The sequence below is a fragment of the Typopeltis vanoorti genome, chromosome 16, assembly GCF_054136105.1.
Source record: "Typopeltis vanoorti isolate ZY-2024b chromosome 16, IOZ_Tvanoo_1.0, whole genome shotgun sequence".
Lineage (NCBI taxonomy): Eukaryota > Metazoa > Arthropoda > Arachnida > Uropygi > Thelyphonidae > Typopeltis > Typopeltis vanoorti.
The window spans coordinates 18263051-18283290 of NC_143564.1; the positions used below are offsets into that span (position 1 = coordinate 18263051).

At 34.4% G+C, this 20240-nt stretch overlaps 1 protein-coding gene across 2 annotated transcripts in view; it reads right to left on the minus strand.

Moving 5' to 3' along the window:
- Positions 1–20240, minus strand: part of Bap170 (Brahma associated protein 170kD) — a 457905-nt gene that overhangs the window by 120122 nt on the left and 317543 nt on the right. For both annotated transcript variants that reach the window (XM_090406557.1, XM_090406558.1), the window contains one exon: positions 7899–8539. In XM_090406557.1, the coding sequence (XP_090262683.1) occupies positions 7899–8539 (641 nt within the window). The remainder of the gene's footprint in view (positions 1–7898; positions 8540–20240) is intronic.

The following is a 20240-nucleotide window of genomic DNA, read 5'->3' on the forward strand; positions in this document are numbered from 1 at the left end:
GTCATTTGCTTCTGTTTTTCTTAGCCTTTTTCTAAGTAGGTCTGCATAAATTTTTGGAACACTTTTTAAAGAATGGCTTCTATGCTAAGGATGCATATATTGGATGATTTCTGATAAAGATCACATTAGGACAACAACACACACACAAAAAAAGCTTTTTCTTTTCCCCCACTATTCATATATATGCATATACATTTACAGTTCACATTGGAAGTTAGTTAATTTTGAATTTTTCAAAACTTTTGGTACCCTTTTTTTTAAATCCTTCAATAACTCATTTTCATTTTGATCAACAGTAAGTAGGGGATAGTCACTTGCTTTGAAATCTTCTGTATGTTCCTGTATCCTAGATCAATTTGAACATATCAATAAAAATGTGCTCCAATAAGACTTCTTGTTTTTATGAACTGTTCTTTAAATGAGAATATATGCACATTTTTATGCTGGAACATGACATTAATGAGTAATCCATGCTCAGAGCAAAAATCTAGCAGGCACTTAGTATCATCATCATCATCATTAGCTTTGCGTTTTTCTTCATTTCCCAAATTAAGTATGTGACGGATTCTTATTTTGCTGTTCAGGTTTCCAACAAGAGCAAGCTTTTCCTTCATGCCAAATCACATATAAAAATAAAAAATGAATGATGCTGGTATGGTTGGATGATAGATGAATCAATTTATATTTATACAGAACAAGATAGAAGTCAGCCAAAACACCAAGCTATCCTTATAACACAAGATGATCATCAACCAGTTTTAATATATGATTAGAATTAGAAGTAAAAAATATATATATATTTTTTTTTATGAAATAAAATATGTATAAAAGAATGGAGACCAGAGAACAGAGTTACAAGAGTTCTGAGTCTAATTATAGGGGGGGGTTATGATATGGAAGAACCAACGATATTAAGTGAGAAGACGTAAGGAAAATATTTGGCATTATGGTTGGTTGTTACAGAAGGATCCATTGTATGCCTTGATGTTCAACATATTTATAATATTGAACCACTAATTTTTACTCCTTGGTATAAAAGGTATATGTATAAAAGAATGGAGACCAGAGAACAGAGTTACAAGAGTTCTGAGTCTAATTATAGGGGGGGTTATGATATGGAAGAACCAACGATATTAAATGAGAAGACGTAAGGAAAATATTTGGCATTATGGTTGGTTGTTACAGAAGGATCCATTGTATGCCTTGATGTTCAACATATTTATAATATTGAACCACTAATTTTTACTCCTGTGTGAATTAATTATTAACATGCCTCACCAAGAGAATACCATTATTTATCATCTGCTAAAGTTCAAAGCATGCGTGCTCAACTTGATTTGCTAATGTCATGAAACGTATGTAATACTCCAAGTTAAACTTACCAGACACCATTGTAAAAATAATCATAATTTAAAATTCTGAATATTTTTACGTATTGTTTATGTTAGTATGTTTATTAGTTTTAGTTTCATAACACGCATTGTCGGCACTTGCAATGTGCCCGTTATTGAAATTGTTTTGTCAAAAGTGATATGTAAAGCACTTAAAAATTTATGTACTTACCAGATTTAAATAGTTGTGTTACTTTAAACAATTCATTTGTAGTTTAAAATATTAAGTGTTTGTGTTTTTTTAAAGACATTCTCTTGTCGCTAACGGAGACACTGTATCAGCCATTGTATTTAGTTTCTTGTTTATCACTTTCAAGGAGTGCGCATGCTCACCGAGAAGTTTGATGTGTGATTGACAGCTGACAAGAACAGCATTCGGTATCAGAGTAACGGGAATAAACAAGGTAGTGTTCGAAAAGAGGAAATTAGAACACAAGCCGGCAGACATTTAGATTCGGAGGAAACCGAGTTTTTTTTTTTATAAGACAGTCGAAGGAAAATTAATAGTATATTCCGAAAAAGGAATCGTGGAACTATGAAGTTTCAAAGTAAAATAAGTATTGATAAATAAAAGAAAATATTGCTATAGATGTTTTAAAAGGAATATTTGAGGAACCGCTAACTGGAAGATTAGTAGTAGATTCTGAAAAGGGAATCGTAGAACTGTGAATTTTTTAAAGTGGAAGTGTTAAGACTGTCAATAAGCATTAGTGAATAAAAGAAGAAATTGCTGTTTATGTTCGAGAAAACTCTGATTAGGAAGTTTCATCTGTCTTAAGGATGCCGGATCTAACTATTATTTCTACTGAAGAGAAGACAGAATTGAGTCAGGAAGATTTAATGTGTGCTACATGAGTGATGAATAAGTCATTGTGCAAACAAAGTGTTTAGTCTAGTCGTAAGTGTAAGTTTATTTTATAAAAAGGCCTTGGATCCAATTAATTCTGTAGTTAGTTATAGTTATGTAAAGTTGTTTGAAGTGTGTATATATATATTGTTTGTGTTTTATTAAATGTGTTTATTTTGGTCTTGAGTCGGTGATTATTTGGATTCTGAAAGAAATAGTAAAAAAGAGGTCATTGCACCAATTGGAGTGAACCCTTGTGCAATAAATAAATATAATAAAAACGCTTGGAAATTAAAAATAATTGTTAGAAATACAGAAATTAAATAAAATAAATAAAAATCCTATATATAATCAATGGCACAGCTGGAAGGATTAATATTATGATAATATCCTCTATATAAATAAAAGTAAATCTCAATAATATTAACACCATTACAACACACAAGGATAGCCTGAAAAGTTCTTGGCCTCGACCATAGATGGCAACACTATCGGCAAGGTTTTTTTTTTTTCTAAGTTGGTACATCTGTCATAAGCATCCATATGAAATTGCAAGTCATTCTTATCAAGTAGTTTGCTTTATACAGCTAATTGAAGCAAAAGTGTCGTTTGTATTCCTTGAAATGGATAAAATTGAGTATTGTGCAGTTATAAAATTCTTTCTAAAAGAAAGTTGAATGCCAAAAGAAATTCATTCGAAGCACATAAAATTTTATGGGAATTCTTCTCCTTTGTTTTCGACAATTAAGAATTGGACTGCATAGTTTAAACATGGCCGTGCCAGCCTTGAAGATGATCGACGTGAAGGACATCCAAAAAGTATAACAACACAAGAAATCATCGATTGAAGGCATGATATGGTATTGGATGACCGGGGAGTCAAAGCGCGTGAAATTTCTGAGACTATAGGCATTTCAAAAGAATGTGTAGGATATATTTTGCATGAAGAATTGCAAATGAAAAGGCTTTGCGCAAGATGGGTGTCACGCTTGCTCACAGCAGATCAAAAATGAACTCGCATGAAAAACTCTGAACAGTGCTTGGAGCATTTTAACAAGAATAAAACTGATTATGTGCATCAATTTATTACTATGGATGAGACTTGGATTCACCATTACACACCAGAAACCCAAACAGCAGTGAAAACAGTAGACAGAAGCCGGTTGGTTAGCACAAAAAAAAAAAAAAAAAAAAAAAGTCGGTTTCATCAGCAGGAAAAGTCATGGCATCAGTGTTTTGGGATGCTAAAGGCATTTTGTTTATTAATTATCTTGAAAAGGGTAAAACAATAATTGACAACAGATTAGACGAAAAAATTAGTGAGAAAAGACTTGGTTTGCAGAAGAAAAAATCATCTTTCATCAGGACAATGCACCTGCCCACAAAGGTGTTTTGGCAATGGGAAAATTAAGGGATCTGCATTATGAATTATTGGAACATCCACCCTATTCCCCAGATTTGGCTTCCTCTGACTTCTATCTCTTCCCAAAACTAAAACTCTTCCGTGCTGGTCAGCATTTTCTTCAAATCAAGAGGTGAGTGCAGCTGTAGAGGGGTATTTTCCAGATCTTACTGAAATAAACATATTAGTCCTAAGGGAGATTATGTTGAAAAATAAAAATAATTTTGAAATTCTAAATTAGTTTTTCATTGTTAGGCTGAGAAATTTTCAGACCACCCTTGTGCAGTAATACTTTAAGTTATGAGTATTCAACTTATGCAATTTTTTGTGTGATTTTTTTTAGAAAATTCTGTTTTGGCTAGGGCATGCAGGTTTTTTGTACATGTTTTTTGTTTATGTGAAACCTGACAGTGTATGTTTAACTTCAACCTTGGTCAGATATTTCTATACCTGCATATCTTCTAATAGCTGTTCAAAAAACCTACTAGAAGAAAAATTTTCTCTCACAACAGTGAGAGAAAACATTCTCACAGGGGAGAAAATAAATGGTATAAAATTAATTCATGAATCGACACCCAAATAGATACAATTCTGGAAAAAATAAAATAAAATAAAATAAAATCATGTAAATGTACCACGTGAATGACCAGCTGAGGTTTCTATTATTTGACCAGTGATTTTAGAAAAAATAGAATGGTTTCTAGTTTAATGGACTGAGCATCAAAATGAAGAAAGCATGCACATTGAAAATTTGTATTATTAATAATGCAAATTTTCAAAAAGGGAGATAAATGAAAGCGTGAAAATTATAGACCTATAACATTGCTACAAAAATCATAGTCATAACTACACAATCTTCACATGCATTATACAAAATAGAATCCAGACTTTAATGAATGAGACAATAGGAGAAGATCAAGCCGCCTTCAAACCTGGGAGGTCTACTATAGCTCATATTTTTACACTTAATATCATGGTCTAAACATACTGGGCCTAGAACTTACCTATATACTGCAGTTTTATTGACTTCAAACAAGCATTTGATTCCATTGATAGAAACAAAATACACATCTTAAAATCTATGATGTTAGATTCAGAAATACAAACCTTAATTAGAAATTATTATAAAGATAACAAAGCAACTGTCAAATTTAAAACAGCCAAGTGTCTAAAATCTGGAAGGATGGATCTATCTCTACAGGAACAAAGTTGAGGATTTTGGATGCAGCTGTTTTTCCAATAGAGACTTATGGATGTGAGTCTTGGAACCTAAAGAAGTCAGACAGGAAAAGGATAGCTTCTTAGTGTTACAGAAAGCTGTTGAGGATATCATATACTGAAAGGCAGACAAATGGATGGGTGTTAGAAAGGATCAGCAGAACTTAAGGATATTAACAGAAGAAAGTTGAAATACTTTGTACACATTGAAATGATGGAAAGAGGACTCCTCAAAACAGTAATAAGGCAAAGTTCCTGGAAAAAAGAAGGAGTAGACCATCCCACATGGTAAGGACTGCTGTGGCACATCACTGAGCATCTGGAAGAGATGGCTGAAGCATGAAAGATGGAGACAAATGAAGGGAGGCCTATAACCATAAATGGTTATAAAAAACGGCTAGAAGACTATAATATATATACAGTTACACCTCGAGTTACGTAACAAATCTACTAGTGCATATGAACACGTTTGTGGCTTTGCACAGGTGTGTCTTTGACAGCCTTATTGCAATACAGTAGTAGATGCCTCGCGCAGTTAGCTCAGTCACTTGTTATCACTGCTAGTATTGTTATTTTTTTACCCTTAAAATGGAATGCAAATGCAAAACCAAATGCACTGGTAATAAATCTAAAAAACAAAGGTCTGCAATTACTTTAGAAGAAAAGTTGAAAATAATTCGTATGTATGAAGACAGGAAAATTCTATAACAATAGCTCGGGAAATAAATCGACCTATTTTGACAGTGAATACAATAGTGAAGTTCGCATTGTTGAAAGCACGAAAGGTGTGGTAGCGTTGAAGGGCACAATTATTACCAAGATTTTTTTATTTGAAAAGTGAATATTTCAGTTTGTTTTTGTATTCTTTTATATTATGTATTTTTCATACTTTCATATTTACAGTATGTATATGTATATATTATATTATTCAAATACAATTGATAAATTTTTTTATAATTGATTTTTTTTAATCACCCCAAAAATGAAAAATATCTGATTAATGGCAAAAAAATTAATGTAAGATAGAGGCATGAGTAGCCATTGAACATTTTATTGCATGTATGTAATTTACAAATTCGACTTACGTAAAATTCCAGTTATGTAAAGGTTTACGGAAGGCATTATATGTAACTTGGGGTGTAACTGTTTGTGTGTGTGTGTGTGTGTGTGTGTGTGTGTGTGTGTGTGTGTGTGTGTGTGTGTGTGTGTGTGTATAAATGAGTAATTTTCTTTCCTTTTTTTTTCTTCCTCTTTTTTATTTTTATGGCACATATATTGAGGAGAGGAGACGAGGCTAACTCTTGGAGAGCTGAAATGAAGTGTCTGATTTTGAGAATAACATTTTTTCCCCCTCTATATTTTAGAGCAGTGTTTCTCAACCTTTTCTTGCTAGGACCCACTAGTCCCATACTCCACACTTTATCAATAGGTCATATTTTACCACTAGAAGTGAGCCTGCATATGTCACCCCTAAAAACAAAATACAGATTTTTTTTTTTTTTTTTTTTTTTTTTTTTTTTTTTATTAATCCTAAGACGTTAATCTACTGATATTTTATGTTAAGAAATACAATCAGTTAGGGACATTTTCTAATACTAATTGAGTTTCCAAAAGTTTAATTTTTTTTTTTTTTTTTTAATTGGAATCAAGCTTTGCTTACTTTCTTTTTGAATTAGTCATAGAAACACCACGATAAGAAACCTGATTAAAATCAACCAGTTTTATTTATGTAGATGAATATTAAATTACTTACTAAACAAGATGTGGATCCCTAAGAACAAATGTGGGGAAATGAATACCCCTACCTGTTTATTAATTTTCATTTGATTTAAATTACACTGGGTAAAGTTTTATACAAGTAATTCATTTTAATATAATAAGAAAAAAAAAAGAATAAGTATATAAAAGGAAAGTTTTTATAATATATACAAAGAAGATAAACACTGATAGTATTTAAGAAGACATTAAAGTTTAATTCATTTCCATGCCTCCTGACCAGTTGTGACGGTAGCATCAATCATGCCAGTTCATTCTCAGTATAAGATACGTTGCTGTTTTCTCATACTGAGAATACAACAACAACAAACACAAGGAAAATTGCATGGCCAGGTGCATTTGGATGTTTTATTTACACTGTACCATCACCATGGATTTAATTTTGAGCTGATACAGAATCTTAGTTGGTTGGTTCAGCAGCATGTACTTTTCACAGTTCTTTCAAGTAGGTACGTTTTTTCTTAAATGCTTCACAAAACAGTGAAGCTGTAGTCAGTTTTCTGTATTCCTTACATGTTGTATATTGTATTGATCCTTAAGCAATGCGATTCATTCAGTGATATAGTTCATTGCATTGTACACAGCAGCGTCGATAGGGTGTAGCATAGAGGCAACCTGCCTCTCTGTGTGGCTTAATAAGGGAGCTCGTTCAGCCATAATGCGGTAGGCGCTGTCAATACATAACAATTTTTGTTAGCGTAGCAAGTTCGGAAAGAAGTTTTTCCAAGCTTAAACTGATTAAAAATTATTTGCGAACAGCAATGACTGAAGAAAGATTGGTTGGTCTAGCAACTATATCAATAGAGGCAGATATAGCTTATGATTTAAATTTAGAAGAGATTATAAACAGTTTTATTGTGCGATATCCCCGTATGGAAAACATTTAATTCATATTATTACGTAATAATTTTGCATTAATGTTTCACTTGTAATAAAAACAAAATAGCAATTGGAGATTTTCTTATATTTTTGTCTTATAATCTATCATAGGCGATATTTAATTGTTTGCCTCAATGCATGATCTAATCTGGCAACAGTTCTGATTGTACAATTTAAAAAAAAAATTTAAATCAATGATGAGATTACCACAGATCTAGTTTTAAGTAATTATTTTTAAATAACTAGTTTAAATAATTATAGTTATTTTAAAATTTATTTATAGTTGTATCTGTTAGGTGATAGTTTTGGAGTATCATTCTGAATGTTAGAAGTTAATTATAAATTTTAATCTTGTATATGATCAACAGAAGAAAGATACATTTACCTCTAACTGCACTTCTCGCTGCACACCATTCAGACGTGCTGTGGTAACAGTTCCTGCTCGGCACTTTGCCTTAGATGATTTTGATGCCATCGCAGAATTTCCTTTTAGTCGACTAGAAATAGCTGATGCAGATAGAACTTTCCCTTTATTTGGAGTTGACCATGCCTGAATGACAGTTCTTGAAGTTGGAACACCAGATTTAATATGTTGAAGGTTTTTTACAGACGGTGAGGTAGGACTGGAATTATTTTGATTAGGTGAAACGCTGTTATTGTGACTTAATGGAATGTTGGCATTGCTAACATTCTGCTGTTGTAATAACTGCTGCCGCTGAAGATTTCGTGTAACTTTACTGGCTAGAAGACTTTTGATAAGTGTACTGGAACCTGGATTTGTAGAATGTTGAGGAGCAGGTGTTGATGTTGGAGAAGGATAGAGGGGAGATGGCGGTGGTGATGGCGACACTGGTTGACTAATAGAACTCTGAAGCTGTTGTTGTTGTTGTTGCTGCTTGTGAGGAGGAGATGAAAGAAGACGTGGAGGTGCAGAAAGCTGTGCTTTTAATATAGGACTGCTACTAGGATTTATCACCAGTGGAGGAGAACTAGATACACTTGAAGAAACAGTAGAAAGAGGTGACCCTAAGAAGATATTTAAGATATTAAAAACATAATCTCCATAATATTCTTAAACAAATCTTGCTGATTGTACAGTATAATTAATATACTGAGTTATGCAACAATTATATCTCAGACTGTAGCTACTTATGTCAGTAGGTGAGAATAACTGAGTAACAAGACAAAATTACCGAATGCTGTTAGTTAATTTACTGAATTTACTAAAATATAAAATATGAGTAATTAAGAAACTGTAGTTTAACCTCTATTACTGACCTGGACATATTTACACATCAATAATGACATGGATGACCATGAAATAACATGAATACAAAGTATAAATTAATTGATATATTTTATCCATATGGGTGTTTAGGATGGTTAACTGAAAGTACACCCAGAAAATAAAGAATCACTCACCTGTGGCTGTAATCTCTGCTATGTTGAAAAATTCTATCTGGGGTTGTATAAATGTGAAAGATCAGGAAAGAGAAAAAGAAACAAACAGGATAAAAAAGAAGAAGAGATATGGTGAAAGGTTAAGGAAAGTGAAAGAAAAAAAGGTAAGAAAGATGGCCTGTTTGCAATATAAAACTTAATAAAGGCGAATGATAATGTGCTATAAAATAATGCATTCAGATTGAGATCAACAAAGAAAAAAGTTCTTTCACTTTTTTTTTTTTTTTGTTGATCTTTTATTCCTTTTTCTTAACCTTTCAAGTTTTTTCTCTTCTTTGTAGCTCTTCTCTAAATCTTTCTTTTTTTTCTCTTTCCTTGACTCCTCCCACTTATAATTAACAATAGCTCAATAATAAGTTTTCTACAGCAGTAACAAAGGTAATGGCTAAAAGGTGAGTGAACTTTCTTTTAACTACCACATTAAACCAGATGCTTTGGTAGTTTAAGACTTTATACGGACCATCTCTTTGACATATAATATACAGGGTGTTCGGGATAAATTTGACATATTTATAATTAATTATATTTTTCCATAAGTTACATGTATTAACACACACTTCTCTTCATTTAAAAGTTTGGACCCTTCTTCATTCATATACAAGATGTCAGAAAGGATGGATAGCTGGAACCCACCTGAATCATGGAAGAGAATAACTTGTATCATGATGATTCGTGCCCGCCATCAAAATAAGGATATTACGACTGCTGCCCAATGCTCCCTGAATACAGTAAAAACAATCAGGCATGAACTAGAGACTTGCAATGGTGACTACGAGGATGTAGCAAGAAGAAAGATCCCTAGCAGACGATCTGATTGCGTTCGTACAGCAGAATTCCTCGCAAATCTGCAGGAACAGGTGTTGAAGAACCCTGGCATTGGAATTCGGGCTTTGTTCGTGGAGTTGCTAACTGTAGTCAAGCCCTGGATAACAAGGGTAGCCAATGGTAGGCCGTATGTATGGCAACAGGATTCGGCCCCTTGCCACACCTCTGGGAAAAGTCAAAAATGGTTGTCTGAAAATTTCTATGACTTCACCAGTCCAAATGTTTGGCCTCCAAACTCCCCAGACCTTAACCCCATGGATTATTTTGTATGGGGCGCAGTTGAAAAAGACACCAATCGCACTTCCAGTAATACAAAAGCCCAGTTAATGGATAAAATTAAAACAGTTTTTGCGGCCCTTCCCAGGGAGACTGTAGCATCAGCTTGTTCGAGGTTCCGAAGCAGAATTGAAGCTGTGATCGATGCTAATGGTGGTTATTTTGAGTAAATCTTGTTGATAGTATTGTAATTAACTCTGCCTGTAATGTTTTTTTGTCAATTCATTAAATTTAATAGATACAAAGAAGATTTTCTTTTTCCTTACGAAACTGTCAAATTTATCCAGAACACCCTGTATATATTAGATCAAAGCCAGAGCAATACTTTAACATGCTATGTCACATCTATTACAAAATAAGATTATACATATTTAATAGACTAAGAATTAGACTTATTTAATACTGTGTCCTTTAGCCTGAATTCTAGCATATACATGGTTTGACACAGATTCCACAAGGTGTTGGATTGCATTTATGTAGACATAAATGCAATCCAACATACCAGACAGTTCTTTATCATTATTATTGCGTGACACCTCCAAGGAGTCCAAAGACTAATCAAGCGAGGGCACCTACTCTACAGCTCTCCATCCCCACCACTCATCCACACTGAACTGCGCAATATACACCAATGCCTTCTACTGGCCACCATCATCACTAGTATTTTCACAGACAATCATAATTTAACATCCATGCCCACAGTGGGATTGCATTTATGTAGGATTGTATATTGGATTGCATTTATGTAGACATAAATGCAATCCAACATACCAGACAGTCCTTTATCATTATTATTGCATGACACCTCCAAGGAGTCCAAAGACTAATCAAGCGAGGGCACCTACTCTACAGCTCTCCATCCCCACTGAACTGCGCAATATACACCAATGACATCTACTGGCCACCATCATCACTAGTATTTTCACAGAGAATCATAATTTAACATCCATGCCCACAGTGGGATTCAAACCTGCAGCCTCTTGGCTGGAGAGCAGATACACTAACCACTCGACTAACCAGGCCGGCTATCTATTTCAGGTTTGTCACCAGTCTATAAAAGCTCTACAATCATACTTTCATTAACAGAAAGCAGATTTTTATGACTATTCTTGAATATAAATTTCAAGCAAAACTGTCAGATGCAAATCACAGAGAAAATTTTGAAAAATCAGCACGCCTTTCTATTGCTTGGTGCTGAATCTTAGCATGAAATAGAGCATGATGTGTATTGCGAAGGGCAAAAAGCTGTGTTACTTTAGGATAAAGTAACACAGATAAATGAGAAATATAATCAGTATCAAAAAAGATAAGTACAAAAATGTTTTAAAATAAAGATTTCCTTACTGATTTTTACCATGACTAGGCAGAGGAACTAATTGTGGTGCTCGCTATATCTGTCTGAAAAACATGTAGCAGCATATGATTTCTTGATGCACGGATAAAAACAATCCCATAAACAATTTCTGGATATTTCAGCATAAGCACACACTGTGATTTCCACTACCAAAATTTTCAGACCACAAGCAGATCACTGTTTTCAAGCTCAATTCTAGAAACAGAGCTCTATTTCAAGCTGAATGTAATGTAAAAGTGAAAGAATCTTTCTGTATACCAATATATTTTGGTGATGCACAAATTACTGAAGGGTGCAGTGATTTACATGTAAACTTTTAAGTATATAGACATGAACTTACTAATGCACATGAGCAAGAAAAAACTTCAGTTTTTTTTTTTATTTTTATTTTATTTACTGTTGAAAATGGCTGGAAAAATATACTGGGTTAATCCATCAGATGTTGAAGAGATTCAGTGAATGTTACTCGAGTCTGAGAATGTTACTCGAGAATGATAGTTGAATGCAAAAGTGATATCTGATAGTAAATTGTATCTGAGGGGTACCGCGAACTCCGATGTAAGTATAATATTGGTTTAGTTGTTTGTTTTTTCTTTGTTCAGTAATTTCTAGATTGTAACTGAAAATAAATAAACCATCATGTATTATATATAGTTGCAGTGGTTTTTTTTAAAGTTTTATCTCATTTTAGCAATACTAATAACGAATGTATCTCTCAGATACACACAACCTAAACTGCAATTTTTTCGACTGCGACCTCCACAGGTTAAGGGCAGCTGCAAATTCTTTTAAAAGAAAAAAAAATTTCACTTTTGATTGAATTTGCTAAGATAGTGTTTTTGTGTGTGTGTGTGTAAAATATCCAAGGCATGGTCTGCTATAACTGATTGGCCATAGTCATCATCATCAAATTCCTGACATGTACCCTATACTACATAAATTTTTCATGTAGTACTATCATTTCATGTAGTACTATCATTTCATGATAGTACTACATGAAAAATTTATATCATTACTAACCTCCTATCTACAATTTTCCTCCAAATCAGTCTATTACTTGTCAAGACTCCAATATTATCATTATCAGATCTTATATTTCTGTCGTCTAAGGCACATTGTACCGTATCAATCCACCTAGATCTTGGTCTTCCTCTAGGTCGTTTTCCTGCCAACCTGGCAGAGAACACTTGTTTTGCTAATCTTTCCTCGCCCATTCTGTTTAAGTGACCATACCACTTGAGAATAGTTCTGCTAACACATTCCTGGATGCCGACAATTTCAAGTTCTTTCCTAATATCCGCGTTTTAAATATGATATTGCCATTGATGCCATCTGTTCACGCCTCTAATCTATCTCAGGACTCTCATATCTGCGGTCTCTAGTCTTCGGTCAAGTGTTTTACTTCTGACCCAGCTCTCAGATCCATAAGTTAAAACTGGTTTGAACAATGCCTTGTATACAGCTAATTTAGTGTTCCGACTAATTTCTCTCTTATTCCATATGAATTTATTCAATTGACTTCCTACCATACCAGCTTTGTTGATTCTGTTGTCTATTTCCATATTTAATTTACCATCTTCACTAAAAATCATGCATAAGTAGCTGAAATGTTTTACTTGTTCCACAGGTTCCCCGTTCACAACACAGTTGACATTTTCAACAATTCTACCTATTTTCATTGTCTTTGTCTTTTTATTGCTGACCTTCATACCATATCTATTACAACAGTTATTTCAATTTAGTCAGGGAATCTTGCAAACTAGTAGCGGATTTATTCAGAAGTATAACATCATCCGCATAAAGCAAAGAGCTGACATTAACATCTCCTATTCTGATATCATGTTTAATACCACTTTCCTTCATAAGAGAAGGGTTACTTAGGAAGGGTTTGTTACTCAGGTGGCTTGAAAGGCCTACACTATTGTTACTTTGTTTTTTCATAATAAAATTGATTCTCAGATGTTGACTACTGAGGTGAAAGAAAAAAGAGTAATGTGTCCAGGCCATGAGATCAAATAGCAAATTGTCCATAGTCAGGATTACATATGTATTTTTTAGATTCTTCCAAGCAGATAGTGACTGATCTTCCAATCTCTCCATACACCAAGAACCAAGAGTGGAAGGAGTGTTGGTCCTAAGGGTTGGCAGCTATTTCAAGTGAGCTTGAATGTAGTGTAGATTTTTTTAAATTCTATCTATTTGTCTTGATGTACCTTGGACATAGGAAGTGGTGATTGAATTACTACAATCTTTCTGAAGAGAAAGTTCAGGATTGGTGTGAAGGATTAAGTATTTTCTTGATTCTGGTAGAATAGTAGCCATTAGATAGGAAGGTGTGACATACATTGCTAACTTCATCTGAAAGAGAAATCCCATTGGAACAAGGACTGGCTTTGTTGAATAGAAATTTAATAATACCATATGTTTGCAAGAATGGAATGACAGGGGAGGTTGTGAATATACGTGCACGTATAAGTGTAAGAGAAGGATTACTTAGGAAGGGTTTGTTACTCAGGTGGCTTGAAAGGCCTACACTATTGTTACTTTGTTTTTCCATAGTAAAATTGATTCTCAGATGTTGACTACTGAGGTGAAAGAAAAAGGAGTAATGTGTCCAGGCCACGACATCAAATAGCGAACACATTATCTATGTATTTTAACCAGATAGAAGGCTTAAGAGAGGCTGATCAAGCTGACTTAAGAACATGCTTTTCAAAACTTTCATTAAAAAAAATTGACAAAGGATTGAGAAGAAGGAATCCATTGCAAGATCCTCTATCTGTTTGTAAATTTCTTCTTCCAAGAGAAGTAACCAGAGTGAATGGCAGAAGAGAAGAGAACTGTGTTACCAGGTGGAAAAACATTTTTGTTTATGAATAACTAACTCTTATTTAGAAGTATTGGTCAAATGTTAATAAACTATTTAATCACCAACTAGTTTCACCGGCTATTGCTGTCAGCATCTTCAGGGTACAAATAAGATAGGCAAAGTAAATTACAAGCTAGATGTTAACTGACAATTCTAATTCAATAACAAAATAGTACCGAGCGTGAAACAATACACGTGTTGTGGATATATGATTTACTTGTTGAGAAACATTTTGTAGTTGGCGCTGAAGTTCATTTCATGTGTGTTTAGTGATATGATTAAGGTCTTCCATATATCAGGTAGGGTTAAACCTTGATTCCTGTTGAGGTTTTTTGTGGAACGGGCGACTGTAGCTGCTTCTTTGAAGATTCTGGAACGATAGTTTTCTTCTATATAAGGCATATAACTTTTATTCCATTCAATAATGTGGTTGGTTACGCACCATTGTAGATGGAATCAATTCTCCAACTTATTTACTGTCTAAACATCTAGCCAAAATTCTACAACAAACATCCATAACTCAGATACTTATATTAAAAACTCTCAACATTTTATTGAAAAATTAAAAAACGTCCCTATCTCTGAAGATGATATACTTGCTAGCCTTGATGTTACTTCCCTGTTTACCAACATTCCAGTAGTTGAAGTCATCAACATCTTAGACAATTTGTTCCCACAAGACATCACTTCGTTTTTCAGTCATTGTTTAATTTCTAACTATTTCGTATGGAAGAAAACCATTTACAAACAATTAACCGGATTAGCCATGGGTAGTCCCCTCTCACCCTCTTGTGCTGACCTATTTATGGAAGATCTTGATACTAAAATCTTATCTCAGATTAACCCAAAACCTACAGCATGATTTAGATATGTAGATGACATCTTTATCATATGGAACCACAAAAAGTAAGAGCTAATGAATTACCTAAACAAAATCAATTTGTTCCACCATACTATCAAATTAAAGAAAATAACAGTGTCAACTTATCTGTTTATAGAAAAACTACAAATACTGGACGTTATCTATACTTCAGCTCATCACACCACATCTCCCAAAAACTTAGCATTATTCATATGCTAAAGAAAAGAGCTATACAGTTTACTACGGACCAAAATGATCTACAAGAAGAATTGACTACAATATCCAACGACCTATCCTTAAATTGCTACCCTAGAAGACTCGTCAACAAGATTCTCTTCTCTGACATACCACAAAGGCAATATGATGTTACCCAATATATCACCACTATAACTATTCCATACGTTGGTACCATTTCCAAAAAACTGGCTCTCGTCCTAAAACCACGCAATATTAGAGTGACCTTCAAGCCAGTTGAAACTATTCAGAAATTTTTGTGCGGACAGTAAGGGGGGGGGGGACCCTACTGTCCACACCCAAGACCGGCTAACTTGGCTATGGCTGAGGAAGATTCTTCAGCTCCTCACATCACCGACGGGAATCGAACCTCGGACACTCCGTCCCCAGGCACATAGTTGCGAAATGCACAGCTACTAGGCTAACCACGTGGACTATTTATGTTCTTATATCCTCTTATATTCTTTCTTGTGGTTATATCAGTTGTTTTAATATCATTTTTGTTCTAGATGTGTATCAGAACTTTCCAGATTCCCTTCATACTATCTATACACTGCATTTGAACTGTTCTTGAAACTGGCTGCCCTTATCTGCTCCCCTAAGTTAGGACCAACTCCTTCTCTCAGGTCTTGGTGTATATAAAGTAGTACATTCCTGTTGGCCTACTTTTGAAAGGCTGAATGTTTACTCACTATCTGCTGGAAGAACATAAAAATACATTTGCAATAATGAGTATGGATAATCAGGTCCCAGCAGGCAATGCCTTCGACACTTCGTAAATGTGTGTTTGTGGTATGATTTATTTTGTACTTCAAGATGATGTCTCTGTGACTAAGATGAAATATTGGAAGCATTAAATAAAAGTTATGTAATTCTTTCCCTATGCTATTTATCATTCCATTAATCCTCAGACAGTAGTTGTATATTATGCTGAAGCCTTGTTAAATGCTTTAGAAGTATCACTAGCAACTACTTGAGTTTTTTCTCCAAACTTTTCCATCGTTGGTGGAAAGTGATGATATAAGCAAGAAGAACTTTACTTATGGTGTTGATTGGCATCAGCATAATCCATATTGGCAATCATAAGTTGTAATGCTTCAGTGATATGGAAGCCATCTATTAATGACTTTCTTTATTACTTAAGAAAGGATTGAATTACAGAATTAGATGGTAATTTGAATGTAAATATTTCACAAAAGAATATGTGTGTGTGTTGGATACTGGTTTATTTTTTGCACAATGCGAAAAACAAACGATCTTTCAGAGTTAAAGGGCTTATTGTGGTCCACATTTGGCTGGAGCCGTAATTTTGAAACCAGCAGAGATGACTGGACACCAAAAGACTGGGTAAAAGTCGTGGTCTGATGAGTCACAGTACACCTTGTTCTATACCGATGGTAGGCAGAGAGTTTCACTTGGCCCATGAAGCAATGAACCCTGCTTGCTTTGTAAATACAACTCATATACTAAGGTGAAAGCAATGGAGAAGTCATATTTCCCTATATGCGTTGCCAAAAGGTATCTAACCATATTATTAAATTACTCTGGATTTAGAGAAAGATGTTGGAAGTTTTCTTCTCCAATTGGTTAGACTAACAAATTTAGTTTAATCCTTTATCCAAGTGTAAGCAAACAAAGTTTGCACCTGAAGTATCTTCACTTCTCCATTGCTTCCACCTTAGTATCACCATCTCTTGGTCTGGCTCCCACTGACGAGACCTCAATAAAGGTTGAAAAAATTTCTTCAGGCACAAACTTTGTTTGCTTACACTTGGATAAAGGATTAAACTAAATTTATTATACTTACACACACTCTGTAAATTGGTTTCATGCTTATCATCATTTAACCTTATCATGCTGAGAAACTAGAAGCCAGCAAGACTCTCCTTGATTAATTTTTTTGAATAATTAATATTAAAAAAATAACAAGCAAAACTTTAGACTATTTGTTTTCAATTCAAGGTTAAATGAAATTCAAATGTATAAATTTTGTGTTAAAATCTCGTGCTTCACATTTAAAAAAAACTGACCATATTCTATCTCTATAATTCCTTCAGAATCTAGTTGTATAATATTTTTGAAAAGAGGGGGTAGACACATGTTGAATTGGATTTAAATGGTATGATGCAAACACAGATTGATAAGAAAATAACTATTTATTAACTTAAAAGCTAATATTTCGCTGGCATTATATCCAGCATCTTCAGAGCACACAAACAAAGTTTGTTACAAATGCGAGACAACCACAATTTGGTGTAATAGTGGGGATAGTATAAGTAATTGCAGCATGCAACAAGACTAAAGTCTAATACAGCATCATATAAGTTATATATATATATATATATATATATATATAAAATAATAATAAATAAATAAATAAAACAGTAGTCCAAAGTTTTGAAAAAAATATAGTAGTCCAAATATAGGGGTGCTTAAGGGTCAAAGCTGTATAACTGAGAGGAGATCTCCACATAGACTTCAAAGGAGTGCGGAGAACCAAGCAGGGCTTCTGACCTAATGTCCAATCCTCACCTTCTTGTGGAGCACCTGTTGGGTATCTACCTGGATACTGAATGAACGAGGATGGGCTGGCAATTTGGGATTTAGCCGACAAATCATATTCTTATTGGTTAAACAATAATAAAAATAAATGATGGTACAGCATGACAAAATTTCATGCCGGCTGGGGCGTCGCCAGGGAACCAGGACGAACAGTGCAAAAGTCAGCTACTGGAACAAATCTGAAAACACACCCCAACTCAACATCAGCAGAGTTAAAGATCGGTATTATCAACATAAGAAGCCTGAATGGCAAAGAAAATGACCTAGCTGAGGAATTAGATAAGCATCAGATCGACATAATAGAGGTGACTGAAACAAAAAAGACAAAAACTGGTGAGATCTTTCTGAGCATAAATACAAAATGTTATATTCAGGCAATGACAATCAAGGAAAAGAAGGAGTAGCCATAGTATTCAACACATACGAGGCGAATCTTCTTGAATTTCCATGGTCCATATGGTGCTTATGGTCCCACAGAAGGTTCTACTAAGGTAGAAGTGGAGGAATTTTTTGAGGCTTTAGAAAAAGCAACTGACACAATGAAAAAGGAAAAGATGATCCTTGTTGGGGATCTAAATAGCAGAGAAGGAAATGATTGTCAGACATACAAAAATATTTTGGGAAAATTTGTAGTAAAGAGCAAAGCTAATAATAATAGCAAATATCTGTTGGATTTCTACTCAGGACATGGACTGGTTATTACTAACACCATATTCCAACATAAAAATGTGCACAAATTCACATGGAGAGAAGAGGCAAGGAATAAGAAAAGTCTCATTCACTATGTTACTGTTGAGAGTGATGTTTTCTCCCTGGTGCAGGACACCAGTGTGTACAGAGGATTTGAAATTGGAAGTGATCACTATTTAGTCTTGAGCAGGATAAAATTGAATTTCATATTGAAAAGAATAACATGGTGTGCTTAAGGGTCAAAGCTGTATAACTGAGAGATGACCTCCACATAGCCTTTAAAGGAATGCAGAGAACCAACCAGGGCTTCTGACCTAATGTCCAATCCTCACCTTTTTGTAGTACACCCTGTTGGGTACGTATTTGGATACTGAACGAACAAGGATGGGCTGGCAATTTGGGATTTAGCCGACCAAATTGTATTCTTACTGATTAAACCAAAATAAAAAATGCTGGTACAACATGACAAAATTTCACGTCGGCTGGGGCGTCGCCCGGTTAAACAAGGCCCCCCGTTGTTTTCGCCAGGGAAATAGGGTGAACAGTGCAAAGTCAGCTACTGGAACAAATCTGAAAACACACCTCAACTCAACATCACCAGAGTTAAAGATTGGTACTATCAACATAAGAAGCCTGAATGGCAAAGAAATGGAGCTACTGAGGAATTAGATAAGTACCAGATAGACATAATAGGGGTGACTGAAGCAAAAAAGACAAAAACTGGTGAGATCTTTCTGAACAATAAAAACAAAATGTTATATTCAGGAAATGACAATCAAAGAAAAGAAGGAGTAGCCATAGTATTCAACACAAAATACGAGGCTAATCTTCTTGAATCCTAGGCAGTCTCAAGTAGAGTGATGTGGGCAAATATCAGAATAGGGAACTGGACAATGAGACTTATTTGTGCCTATGGTCCCACTAAGGTAGAACTGGAGGAATTTTTTGATGCTTTAGAAAAAGCAACTGACACAATGAAAAAGGAAAACTTGGTCCTTGTTGGGGATCTGAATAGCAGAGTAGGAAATGATTGTGAGACATGCAAAAATATTTTGGCAAAATTTGGAGAAAAGAGCAAAGCTAATAATAATGGCAAATATCTGTTGGATTTCTGCTCAGGACATGGACTGGTTATTACTAACACCATGTTCCAACATAAAAATGTGTACAAATTCACATGGAGAGAAGACGCAAGGAATAAAAAAAGTCTGATTGAGAAATGTTATTGTTGATAGTGATGTTTTCTCCCTGTTGCAGGACACCAGAATGTAGAGAGGATTTGAAACTGGATGTGATCACTATTTATTCTTGAGCAGGATAAAACTGAATTCATATTGAAAAGAATAACACGTAAGAAAGTTTTAAAGCGAATAAAAGTTGAGCAGCTCTCAGATGTGAACTGTAGACTAAAATACACAAAGTTTATTGAAGAAAAATGAAAGAGTTTGAGAACAGGAATCAAACCTTGGAAATTCAGTGGCAAGATTTGAAGAAAGCCCTCATTGATTCACCTAGAGAGGCATGTGGTGATTTTTGTCTGCAAGGATAGAAAAATCAGAACTCCATGGTGGACACAGGAAGTTAAAGAGGCAGT